This window comes from Dipodomys ordii, unplaced genomic scaffold, assembly GCF_000151885.1.
Source record: "Dipodomys ordii isolate 6190 unplaced genomic scaffold, Dord_2.0 Scaffold72, whole genome shotgun sequence".
NCBI classification, from domain to species: domain Eukaryota; kingdom Metazoa; phylum Chordata; class Mammalia; order Rodentia; family Heteromyidae; genus Dipodomys; species Dipodomys ordii.
This window is the reverse complement of record NW_012267288.1, coordinates 2,062,136-2,076,232: the sequence shown is the minus strand read 5'-3', so window position 1 is coordinate 2,076,232 and position 14,097 is coordinate 2,062,136. Positions and strand designations below refer to the sequence as shown.

General features: G+C 36.2%; 1 protein-coding gene across 1 annotated transcript in view; it reads left to right on the top strand.

Annotated features, from left to right (window-relative positions):
* Window positions 1-14,097, top strand: part of Itgb8 (integrin, beta 8) — an 81,532-nt gene that overhangs the window by 31,154 nt on the left and 36,281 nt on the right. Inside the window, exon 3 of the mRNA XM_013023985.1 lies at window positions 2,775-2,949. Within this exon, the coding sequence (XP_012879439.1) occupies window positions 2,775-2,949 (175 nt within the window). The remainder of the gene's footprint in view (window positions 1-2,774; window positions 2,950-14,097) is intronic.

Sequence of the window (14,097 nt, the reverse complement as noted above, 5' to 3'; positions counted from 1 at the left end):
TTCAAACCTAATTGGCCAATTGGCAGTGTTTTCCTGCCTTTGTTTCACAGTGGGGTAAAAACAGCCATGCTGATTCAGACATTACAAAATAATTGAGAATATTTTGCTGATTTCAGCAAAACCAATTGACATTTAAAGGTCACATGGCATCATAGCTTGATGTACACTTACGGTAAAATTAACCATCGTTCCTTTTTCTTCATTTGTTACACACATAACAGACTCCCTAGCTGGCTGGGAAAAAATAGGGAGCTATTTGACCCTTATTTCCTTTCTATGATTCAAAAATCTTGTGTTTTTTAACATCTGTAAAATGCATATGGCCTTATGTGACATGTCATGCTAGACAAGAATGAGCAAATAAGAAGAAACATGAATTATATACTGCCAGACACGTTCGGTGACACTCATACATAGAAAAAGCAGGAGTTCTCACCTAGCCTAGGGTATACTGGGAGAACATGACAGGTATTATGCCCTAAAATTATTAGCCACTTTTCTCTGAGGAACTGGATACAATGTACCTCACCTTCTGTATCTCCTAGTCTTACCATGGTCTCCCATAGTTAACCACAAAGCAACTATAATGTTTCTGTCTCCATTGTGCTCCAATGACACCTGAAAATTTTGATTGGGAAGAATGACACATTCCCTTTCACCTTTTAAGTATGCTTGTAATTAAGTATTCAAGCAGAACTATATTTGAAATTTAAGAACGATGTCCAGTTTGACCATGACATTAGGCATCTCCACTATGAACTCCATTTTATCATATCCAGTTGATTGGAAATAGAAAGCTAAAAAGCTTCTAAACTTACATAGTAACCTATGAAATGATGTAGTACAATAATATTTGTTGTGACCTTAAATTCACATATGACCTGACCTCTCACTTGGAGATGGACACAAAGAAAAGTATACTTTCAGTCATCATGGTTACATATTGTCTGGATGGCACATTTTTCTTTATACATCTTTTAAAGATATTGAAGCATTTTTTGATGCTCAGATCATATAAAAACAGGCCTAGGGCTCCATTTGTTTGATTTGACCCTTGTTTGCAAAGCCTGTTTTAAACTGAGGAAGGAACAAAATTTTTGTATGAATTTTTTATGTCACCCCCCCCATCATCTCATCTAACAGCTCCTCAATGCCAGAGATGTCCTTATTTGTAATTAGTCAATGACCTCATCTTTAGCTTTCATGTCCGGTTAAACTTGATGATCTTACTCCTTAACCTAAAGACTATATGTCCTTCTCCTATGCTTAATTCCCACGATAATTTCGTTTGCTTGCTTACTGGATGAATTCCTCAATGGTTTGTTGATTGCTTTTAAGGTCACTAGTCAACCCATACCATTTCATATCTTCAGTGTGTAACTATTGTCCCCGAGTAAATATTCAATCAATATTCTTTAGTTGAATAGTTAATTAATTAGTATCCAATTCGCTGAATCACTTGAACAAAAGGAAGATTGGTTAAATCAAAACTGCTACTGTCAGGAAAGTCATTGAGAAAATATTAAGTGTATTTATAAATAATTATCCCATATGTTTTAGACCAGCATTACACATGATAAGATACATTATCATACTTTTCAATGATTTTCCTTTTATCATGTGCCTATACTAGAGTTTGAACTCAGAGTCAAGGAGCTCTACCTTAGCTTTTCTACTCAAGCCTGGCACTCTACCACTTGAGCCACAGTGCCACTTCCAGCTTTTTCTGCTTATGTGGTGCTGAGGAATAGAACCCAGAGCCTCATGCATGCAAGGCAACATGCTACCACTGAGCCACTTGCCCAGCCCCACTTCTGATTTTTTGGTGGGAAATTGGAGATACAAGTCCCAGAGATATGTCAGAAAGAGCTGACTTTGAGTCTCTATCCTCAGTTAATAGCTTCTTGAGTAGGTAAGATTTCAGGCATGAACCACCAGTGCCTGGCTACTTTTCAATAGTTTTCTAACCTTAGGAAAAAACCTTGAATAGTTAAATGAAAACTAGAAGTATTATTTTATTTTCAGCCAAAATAAATTGAAATTTTAAGCTTATTCCATTAATTCCAAGCTAAATGATATTGAAATTTTAGATTGAGTTCAAAGTCAGGAGAATTTGAGCTGGAGCCTTCATATCTCCAACTCATCACACACACACACACACACACACACACACACACACACACACACACACAACTTCTTTGTTTTATCAAATTATTGACAGGCAATTTGGCATCTATGAAGTTAGGTGCTTTTATGTTCTAGGAAATTCAATATCCAATTTTCAATTTCATGAACTTTCAGTATTTAATTAAGCATATGATTTCCAAGGAGTCCCTCTCATATTACAAACAAAACAGGATATAATAAATATACCAATGAAGTCCTTTGAGATATGAGTCTCACATTTGGAGCCAATGAATGGTCTATTTTGGCAAAATTTTCTTTTGGCTCTGTCATTCTCGAGTCAAATAGTTAGAAAGAATCACATTGGTGTAATTTTACAGTGATCAGTTAACAGCATTTAAAGTGCTTGGTTTGAATTTCCTCTTTAATAATTCATTTTCTTCTTTTTAAATAAGGTTTGAAATTAAAGTTTTGTTTATGACAAATTTGCCAGTATTCTTATTAGGAACATGCAACTATTTTAAACAGTCTCATAATTTGTTCTGCACTACAAATGGCTGCTTTGCAATATTTACTTTGTGTGTCTTTTTTTTGGTACTATCAGATAATATGCACTAAAAACATCAGGATCCTCCTTTTTTTTTAAACAGGATTTCATTTCAGGTGAATCAAGAAGTGAACGTTGTGATACGGTTTCCAATTTAATACGCAAAGGCTGCTCAGCTGATTCTATAGAGAACCCATCTGTGCATGTAATAGTAGAAAGTGAAAATGAAATTAACACTCAAGTGACTCCAGAAGAAGTATCCATCCAACTGCGACCAGGTTTGGCCACTTTCAAATGAATCTGTGATGACTCTTACTTTGAAAGCAGAGCTCCTATTAATTTGCTTGGATTTAATGTGATGTGACAGGAAGTATTGTTGTAGTAGAAATCAGAGTGAACACAGAATCAAGAAATCAGAATTCTTGTCTTTATAATGCTCATAGCTGGCTGTGTGACTTCAGACAGGCTTCAAACAGGGCCACCTGACATTATAATTAAGCGTTCTGATCACAAAGCTGATTACACTGTAATGTTGCTGTTTCCTCCTTTATTGTAGTTATGAGAGAAAAAAAATCATGTTTTATTACACTTTCTCCAAACCAAAGGGGCATTTATGAAGAACACTATGAATATTTATTGGATGGATTGGAGATAGGAATTAAGCTAACTACATAGAGACTTTGTAAATAATTTTTCAAACATAAAATTGTAATTCATGACTATTATGAGCATTTTAGGCAAATTCTCTTTTGTCCTTTAAGATCAATATAAACCTTTCCTCTAATATTTACATAATAGTCCCCTTTCTGTCATAGTATGTTCCATAGCTTGAAATATTATAGCATTTATTTGGAAAGAATTTATTTTCTCCTGGTCTAAAGAATTCCATTTTTTTTAACTAAATAAAACAATGGAAGTGAAGATAGACACATATTTACTTTCAGTTAGATCGTTTGAAGCAGTATGAAATTGTTCCAAAGTTTCCTTTTCTTCATTATAAGTGGTCTTGATTTGTCATTTGTCTTTTTTTAAATAACCATTCTCCTCATTGAATTCCAAGTGCTGGACTGTTTCTCCCAGATTCTTTGATTACTAGAAAGACAAAATCCAGGGGCTGAGAAGGTGGCTCAGTGGTAGAGTGCTTGCCTTGCATGCATGAGGCCCTGGGTTTGATTCCTCAGCACCACATAAGCAGAAAAAGCCGGAAATGGCGCTGTGCCTCAAGTGGCAGAACACTAGCCTTGAGCTGAAGAGATGAGGGACAGCACCCAGGCCCAGAGTTAAGGTACCATGACCAACAAAAACAAACAAACAAACAAATAAATAAATAACAAAATCCACTTTTTTCTTGGCTCTAGATATATTAAAACTGTGTTTTTCACCAAATGAAGTAATGACCCAGCCTGGTATAGACAGGTATGAACAACAGTTGGAAAAGGAAACACAGAAGTCAAAGTAATTAGGTTGATAAGAGTGTAGTTCTTGCCACTTTCTATTGCAAAATGTTTAAACAATAAGTTAAAGGACAAAATTTGTTAGTTGAGTTTTTTTAAGAGAGAGACAAATTATAACTACAATCTGACTATAAATTGCACATGGATGGCATTTGAATTTGCAGCCTTTTAATGTTATGGTTATCTACCACATTTAATTATTTCTTTATCTCTTTATGAAATTTTTTCTTGCGAATGTATGCTGATCCTAGAGCTTGAACTAAGAGTCTGAGCACTATCCCTGAGCATTTTCACTCAAGGCTGGTGCTCTATCACTTGAACTACATCTCCACTTCTGGCTTAGATGATAGGCTAATTACTCCCAGTTTTTCAGCCGTCATGAATTTACTGGGTCTCCTCCTAGACCATGTTTCCAGCACTGTTTTTGTCTAGTTTCTTGGCTACTGTTTGTCCAGGAGAATCTTTGGGTCTTAATTAGGCCAGCACCCCTTAAAAGTATAAACTTGGTAACATGCATGTAACTCAGTTATACTTGGACTTGTGACTAGTACAGTTGGGGTTTATCCAGTGCAACCTGAGGGCAGGTTGTTAACAGCATTGTCAGCATAAATGCTTCTTCCAGTCTTCCAGATAGGGATCTAGAATCTAGCAGAATGTCAGAGGCCTTTCCACTCTTTATTTTCTTCCAACAGATTCTTCATATTAGGACTTGAAGAACACAGCTCTTAATTTGCAGAGGAAACAAATAGGAATGAAATAATAGAGCAATTAGAAATAATCAGTACACAATATTTTTGGCTCTCTGGCTATCATAACAACATACCATACACTGGGTGCACAAACAATGGAAAAAGTATTTATTTCCTCACTGCTCTAGAATGTTTGTTCTAACCATTCCAGTCTAGAAGGCTGGGGAATCCAAGATTGAAATGATGAGAAAATTTGGCTCCTGGTGTGAGCTCTTCTCTCTTGCAGATGACAAGCTATGTTTTTGTTGCTGTTGTTGGGGCTTGAACTCAGGTCCTAACACATTCTTGAATTGCTTTTGCTCAAGGCTAGCACTCTATCCTTGAAGCACAACTCCACTTCTGGCATCTTAGTGGTGAGAAGAGTCTCACAAACTTTGTTGCCTGGACTGGCTTCAAGCTATGATCCTCAGCCCCCTGAGTAGCTAGGATTACAGGCATGAGCCACCAGCAGCCAGGTTGGCCATCAAGTGTCCTCACATGGGAGAGAGGGAGGAGATAATCTTTTGTGTCAGTTCTAAGCAGACTATAAATTCCATCCTGAGGACCTTGCCCTCATGAATTCATCAAAACTAATTGTCTCTCAAAGGCCTGATCTCCAAACACTGTCATGTTAGGGGCAAGGCTTCAACCCACAAACGGGATACCAATAGTCCATGTCATTTGATATATGAAAGATTATTTTTCCAAGTGCATGAAATATTTCTAGGAGTGAATCATAATTTAGACAACTAAATTCTATTCGAAACAATGGAAATCATTTTGTAGGCAAACATCTTTGAGCACAGTGCATTGCTATTCAAAATCAATATAATAAATAAATAAAAATACCAAATGAAAGCAAAACTAAGAAGTTTCCCATAAGTAACACTATTTTAATTTTTTAAAAACCCTCAAAATTCTAGTCATAAGCTAGTAGTAACACTATCAGAAGACATCAAAATATATAGAATATGATTGAAGGTGTTCTTACAAAAATTCTAAACTTCACATTAACTATTAAAATAGCATGGATAAAGATGAAATAACATCAAACCAATACAGAGGAACATCAAAACAAAATAATTATCAAGAATGCAAGGGGGAGCAGTTGGTAATTTTTTTAAAAAAGGACAGCATCATTATTGAAATACAAAATGAAAATGCAAAATAGACGTATAAATCCAAGATTTATCTTTCACTATGAAAAGCTGGTTCTCCATAAAGCTCAAGAAAATAAATTGTTAGCAAATCTAATTAAAAGAAGATACAAACAAACTCTAGTTATGTAAACTATAATCATAGAAACAAATCTTTAAAAAGAGAACATCAAGAAACTATTAAGCCTAAAAAATCTATTACAAAATGTTTAAATCTTGATTATCCTAGATACTTTTCTGTAAAAAAAATTGCAAGTCTAAAATTGACTTAAGAAAAGGCTAAAATGTTTATTGTAGTACAATAATAAACTAACAAAATAAGAGATACTCTTTAAAGATATTAGGCCTAAATGCTTTCATGGCAAGAATCAATTCTTGTTCAAGTAGCCAAGGAACAAGTTTTCCTCATGTTATAAAGACTCTTTCAGAGGTTTAGGGGAATCCTAGTAACTGCTAATTGTTGCAAAGTTGGTATCATTCTACTACCAAATCCTTAATAAAATTTTAGCAAATCAAATTAGATTTCTTATGCTAAGAACAGTACTACCAAACAAATGAGTTTAAGCTAGTATACTAAAGGTAACTGATTTGTGGGAATTAACTTATTTAAAAAAATAGCTATTTACCAAATTAGGTAAGACACATTAGGAGACAGATAGACACTGAAAATCATTCAATAAAATTTAATGCTCATTACGGGCACTAATATTACAGAATATTTTCTTAATATATTTATTAAAATCCTATATAAACATGACTAGATACAAAAATAAATTATAAACGTTATGAAAAGACTAAATAGGATTATCATTCTTTACCTACCTGAAAAACCCAAGCAAAGTAACTAACATTAACTACCGAATTTTCTTTCACTGTGGCATTATTATTTTTGCAATAGTCAAAAATCAATGAATTTTAGTGTCAAATATACAAGAATTAAGACAATCATATAAAGAATAGCTAAGGGTAAAATGTGTTTAGACCTTAATATTAACTTTGATTTATTTGTAAATTGTCACTTCATTATTCTTTGATAAAAATCCATGACTTTTAACAAAGTATTCAGGAAGAATTGGTAATTTTTCATGGATATTTTTATACAACATATGTTGGCAAGATTCATTAAAGAAAGCTCGTAAGACTATGCTGGAAATTTAACACTATAAATGAGGTTGAAAAGATACTTTATTCTACTTTTCACTTCTTAAATTTGTCCCTTTAAAAAAGTAATTATCCATCTCATAATAAATACTAATTCTATTAATATTCTCTAAGAATAATGAGATTAAGTTTGAGGGATAATAGAAGAGAGAAGATAATTCTCTAATTTTGACTCAAAATACATAGGCCACATAAAGATTAGAATAGCCTATACTTTACTAATATAAGAAAATATTGCACATTTGATTCATTTCGATCTTTCAAGAGAAAATTTCTTTAATATAGTATAATTGAATTTAAATTCAAGTATGCCTTATTCTCCCTTAATTTTTAATTAAAAAATGGAAACTTGAATTCCCTCCAACACATGGTACACTGCCATTCAACTTTCTCCAAATTTCAGAAATATGATGGATCTGTACTTTAAATTAATCTCAAGCCAAGGGGTTGGGGACTTTCCTCATGACCAAATATAAGGAATGTAAGCCGGGTACCGGTGGCTCACACCTGTAATCCTAGCTACTGAGGAGGCTGAGATCTGAGGATCGAGGTTCAAAGCCAGCCCGGACAGGGAAGTCTGTGAGACTCTTATCTCCAATAAACCACTAGAAAACCACAAGTGGTGCTGTGGCTGAAGTGATAGAGCACTTGCCTTGAGCTGAAGAGCCCAGGGACAGCGCCCAAGCCCAGAGTTTAAGCCCCACGACCAATCAAAAAAAAAAAAAAAGGAATATAAATTGGCTTCTCTTTCTTAATGAATGTAGAACATTTTTTCAATTTTCTTACTGTCCTAACATTTGCTGTAGCCAGAGCATCAAAGATAGCATCATTAACTGTCCTCCAAATCCTTTTCCTCATTCTGTGTCACAGACTCATTTTTTTCCTTTGAAGTTAATTGAAGGAAATAAGGACTTGACCCTTTATAATCACAATAGACATGAAAAGACAGCTTTTCTAGAGTTAACACAAGTTGACATTGTAAACATTGTAGGGCCAGATGATGCTCTTTCCTGACCCCCTCCATTGAACTCAAAGCCTCCATTGGTACGCTGCCACTTGGGCCACACCCCCAATCTCTTCAAGAGCTTCCACATTCTCCCTACACTGTGAGGAAGTTGTACTTCCTGGGCTTTTTGAAATGCTGAACCAAAATGTGTTTAAAGCATTTGTGAGTAACTACACATGTGCCCAACACAGAAGCTTCAGAGGTGAAAACACAGCTCTTTACCCTAATACTGCTTTACAATCTACCAGTAGTGAGGGGAATAACATCTAACTCATTATATATTTACTTTGTACCAAGTACTGTGCTAAATATTCCACATAAGCTATTGCCTGTAGTAGCTTTCAGCTACAAAAAGCAGATAAAGATGCCCTGTCTGGAATCTTGTAATTACACGGTAAACATCATAATGCTAGTATGATCTAGCTGCTATGGTAACACAGGGAGGCTACTCAGCCTGGTCCAGGGAGGAGCAGATTACTGAGCAGTGTGTTGAAGTAGTAATTACACCAAGGAAGGGAGGTTAGGATCCCACAGGCAGAGAACAGAATATAAGCAAAGCATGTGTGGAGTGTTACATGGGGAATTACAAGCAGCATGTTTTGCTAGAGCTTAGAGAGAGTCAACATGATGAGTAACTTTTATCTGCCATATGTAGCCATCTGGATTCAACTTGAGCATTAGCCACCTGACAGAGAGCTGCTGACAAATCTAAAGCAGGGAAAAACATAAATAATTTTGAACTTCAGCACACACATATATATATATATATATATATATATGTATATGTATATTCACACACACACACACACACACACACACAGTGGTATAATGATTGCAGGGAAGTAAGAGTTGAAAACAGATTGAGAGACTATGGAAATGATCCAGGCAAAAGCCGAGGAGGGCTGGAACGGGAAAAGATGCATGTTGATGATGTGGCATAACAGAAAGTTCATTTGAAATGTAACTTAATCAAACATAAGAAATTGAGGGGCTGGGAAGGTGGCTCAGTGGTAGAGTGCTTGCCTTGCATGCATGAGGCCCTGGGTTCTATTCCTCAGTACCACATAAGCAAAAAGAAAAAAGCCGGCTCAAGCAGTAGAGTACTACCCTTGAGCTGAAGAGCTGAGACAGTGCCCAGGCCCAGAGTTCAGGCCCCACGACTGGACCCCCCCCAAAAAAAAAAAAGAAAAAAAAAGAAATTGAGTAGTGAAACCTGTAATCCTAGCTACTTAGGAGGCTGAGGAAAGTCTGTAGTTTAGTTTTAGTGTTATCTCCAGTAAACTACTCAGAAAAAGCTGAAAGTAGCCTCGTGGCTGATAGCCTTGAGCACAAAGAGGCTCAGGGACAGTGCCTAGGCACTGAGTTCAAGTTCCAAGACTGGCAAAAGAAAAGGAAAAAATGAATAAAAATTTAATCTATCAGATTCTTAACTCTTTAACTTTTAATGTGTCAATAGTACGGCTACACGATTAAAATTATATTGATTCTGTCTTCTGCTTAGAAATTCTAGATCCAGCTGGGTATTGAGTTGCACTGTATGGCTGCAATCCTAGCTCTTAGGTGGCTGGAAGGAAGGAAGGAAGGAAGAAAGGAAGGAAAGAAGGAAGGAAGAGTAAAGGAAGGAGGGGGAAAAAGCAAGATGTATAAATATCAAGGAGGAAATGTTATGGTCAACCTCAAATTATAGTGTATTGTAACTATTTTTCTCATAGTTGGTATATACTAGTCATCATCTATGTTTCATGGTAAGAATGGCCTGTTCAATGTGGGGATGAAAAAGACCTAAAATTGCTAAGACAATGAAATTTAAATCCCATGAAAACAAAGGAAAATCAGGTGTTCCTGCAACTAGGAGAACCTGATGATGTTTTAAAGATATTCACACAAACAAATCCAAATAAAATTTTCACATTTACCTGAATGCTATCAAAAAGAAGATGCATTTTCATCATGACAATCAAGGATACAAAAAAATAAATGAATTTTTTCTAAAAAGAAAAACTTTAAACCACTTCATTTGTTATTCTAGAAAATCACTTGTGGGTTTCAGGGCTTAGTAAAGAAAGCAGAAAGGAAAACAGAGGCTGATGGCTCACACCTGTAACTCAGGACGCTGTGATCTGAGGGTTATCATTCAAAGCAGAAAAGTCCATGAGACTCTTACCTTCAGTTAACCTGCAAAAAGCTGAAAGTGGCTCAAGACGTAGAGCAGCAGCCTTGAGAGAAATCGCTAAATGACAGTTCCCAGGCCCCTAATTTAGGCCCTAGTCCTGGCACAAAAATAAAAATAAAAGAAATAAGATACTAGAAACACAACTAGGGAATCATTTCCCTTTATCTTCAAACTCCTAAAGTTAACAGAAGTATCTTTAATTAAAGTTATGTAAGATAAAAAGAGCACATTGACTTAGATCTTCCATTAAAATTAAATCTAAAAGTTAACCCATGACAGGCTTACAACTGAAAGCAGTGGGATACAATGCACAGGCCAAGTTTATCTTTATTTACAGAGAAAATACAATTGAATATAACTTGAATAATGGCTGATACTTTGAAGAGTACAGATAGCTTTTTTTTTTTTTTTGGGTCCTCGTGGGGCCTGAACTCTGGGCCTGGGCGCTGTCCCTCAGCTCTTCAGCTCAAGGCTAGCACTCTACCACTTGAGCCACAGCGCCACTTCTGGCTTTTTTCTTTTTGCTTATGTGGTGCTGAGGAATCGAACCCAGGGCCTCGAGCATGCAAGGCAAGTGCTCTACCACTGAGCCATCTTCCCAGCCCCTACAGATAGCTTTAAAGTGATCAAAATGTATTGGGCGTAGGTCAACCAGACCAGTCAAATAAAGCTCAAAGTTTAGCTGAAGAAGAAGCCCAGTTTCACTGGGTCCTGGTGGCTCATATCTATAATGAAAAGTAATGTAATTCATCAGATTAAAAATTGCCTTATCAATCAATTAAATTATCACTGGAAAGGACAAGTGTGGAGAAAAAAGATTATTCTTGCAGGAAGAATGATCAAGAATGGAGAGTACTCATGTATTCATTCCCTTTCCTTTCCCAATGTTTTCAGTCTCTTTGGTCTAAATTCCTGGAAATATTCCTAAACACAGGCAGTGTTTAGTGGTGTGTTAGGACAGCTCTGATCTCATTTTCATGTGGCCGCTCTAGTTTCTTTGCTAACAACCCTGGGACCGTTAATGGAGAGCAAAGACCTCAAAATGGATCATAACACTTCTTCAAATAATGCCCAGCACCACTCTGAGCTCATGTTTACACTCTTTCCGAATCATGTCTCTGCACCTTGTCCAATACAGTTTCTAAGTGGTTGTATAATGAGTTTACATAAAAAACTAACGTATTCAATAATAAACTCTAAAATATCCCAGATTATAGCAAATAAACCTTACATCATTACTGAAAATGGAGTTCAAAAACTAAATTTGCTCCTTAAATCAGAATGCAAACATACCCAATACCCAAAATCATTATTATTATTACCTTTCAGTCATTGTACAAAGGAATTGCCATTTAACAAAAAGTTATAAATACAGTGCATTTTGATCAGTGTCATCTCTTTCAACATTTCTCCTCTACCTAGTCATCCCTCAGTTTTCTTAATTCTGTAGGATATGCATTGGATGCTTGTCTAGCCTCAAATTACTTGATTGTATGTGTGAAATTTTTAATGGAAATATAAAGTTTTTATCATCCTCAACTTTTGGATTTACTTTATCTCAGACTCTCAGTATAAAGGTGGAACTGAGATCTTTTGGAACTTAAACTCAGGGCCTCTCAATCTCATTTGGCTTTTTCTACTCCTGGCCAGTGTTCCATCACTTAAGCTATACCTTTACTTCCAGCTTTTTGCTGGTTAACTGATTATGAGTCGAGTGGATTTATCTGCCTTGGATTGCTCTGAATCTTTATGCTCAAACCTCAACCTGCTGAGTAGCTAGGATTATAGATATGAGCCACCAGGACCCAGTGAATCTGGGCTCTCTCTTCAGCTAAACATTTGTGTTTTATTTGACTGGACTAGTAGACTTCCCTCAAGATTCTGAAAAGAATTCAATTTGATTGCAAGGCTGAGTGTATGCTACTTTTTTTTTTTAATGTATGCTACTCTTTAAAAAGTAAGAATACGATACTACACAGTATGATCACAGTACTAGGTTCCTGTAAAGGCAGTTTCCAAACCTTCGCAGAGAATGGGTGATATTTTAGGAGAATATTCAAGGTTTATTTTTTCTTGCTTTTATCAGTTTAGTCCAGTTTTGTAAAATCTATGGGCACAATCAGACTTTGCCTTCCTTCCTTTCCTTAGCATCCATGATATTTGTTTCACCAATTGCCTCACACTGGTCATTACCCAGTCAGTAATGAACTCATAATGGTTACTGATGTAATGAAGCCTTCTTTAATATCATCCAGCCTTTAGCTCTATATTGATTACACCCCAGTATGAGGAAAGCAGAGGTTTTATGTAGTGAAGCCTTATCCTTATCCATATTGCCATGAGAAAGTATTTCTACTACCTCTTACTATGGAATACCGATTGTCTATAAAGCCTGTCTTTAAGATTTTTGTCCCTTACACAAGAGGTTTTATCTTTGTTGCTGTTATTTTTAATGTACTTATAATGTACTATGTGTTTTTTTTTGTTTTTCTTGTATGTTCCTCCCCCTGTTTTCAGTGTATTTGATTCCTGTGCACTGCATCTTGTATATACATTTTTCTAATTTGGGGAGGGGAAGGGGAATAACAAAATGCTGAAATAACAATAGAAGTTGACCCATTGTAACAATGATATGTATAAGACACTATGTTGAAAATGAACTTTACAGCTTTTTTGGGGGGGCGGGAGGTGGGGAGGTGCGGAGGGAAGGGATGGTAGGGAAAAACAGAGGAGGGGTAACAATGCTCGATAGGAAATGTACTCATTACCTTATGTAACTGTAACCCCTCTGTACAATATCTTTACAATAAAAATATATATTTAAATTTTTTAAGTCCCTTGTATATAATAATCCACTCTAAAGTCAGCTTGCAAGCACATTGTGGACTATGTCTCTAGCTTACATGGACAAGACCTAGTAATTCGTGCTTGAACCCTTCCGTTTCCTCCTTTAACAAACAAAGCAGGTAGTATCTAAAAAGCACCCTGTCTCTATCTACCTTGAATGCCAAACTTAAAGCTAGAACTTAATGGGATATTAGGGGCTTCACAAGTTAAGTCTAGCAATTACTCTTCTCTCCAGCAAGTACTAAAAGGCCAGTGTATGGAAAAGCTCCCTGTCTCCTTTTATTGACAGCTTGTCCTTCCAATGTCTTAGCTCAGACTCAGAACTTCAGCTGCCCCAGGTGCCTGTGCTAAGGCCAGCACCTAGGAAATTCAAAGCTAGGCCACAGCAGCATAGACATTCTCATACCTGACCTTTTCACAAGCTTCCTCCCAGCCTCTTCCTCTTTGCTGACGCCAATGACATTAGAAAATGCTGACTTGGCTGTGAAGAACAGCTGATGTCTGCTGACATTCCCTGTGTGACCAGCATTTGGTTAGAGCACCCTGAATAGCTTAGGCCTCCAAGGACTCTACCTTTGCTGATGCTACATAGACTGTGCCTTTTTGCTGAACTCACCAACTCATACTTTTGCTGAGATTCCAGCACAGTATGCTGAATAAGGGGTGCATCTAGCAAGGCTTCTATGAAAGCAGATAACCTCTTGTCTTTACACAGAGTCACAATACATGGCAATGACTAACCAAGATAAAAATACCACGTGGTCAGTGCAGAAGGCACTGAGGTAACAGTTCATATGCATATTATGCTTATTATATAACATTTTACATATTATGTATACCACATATATATACCAAATATAAAATGTATTGTCATATATACTATATATTTATTTTTAAATG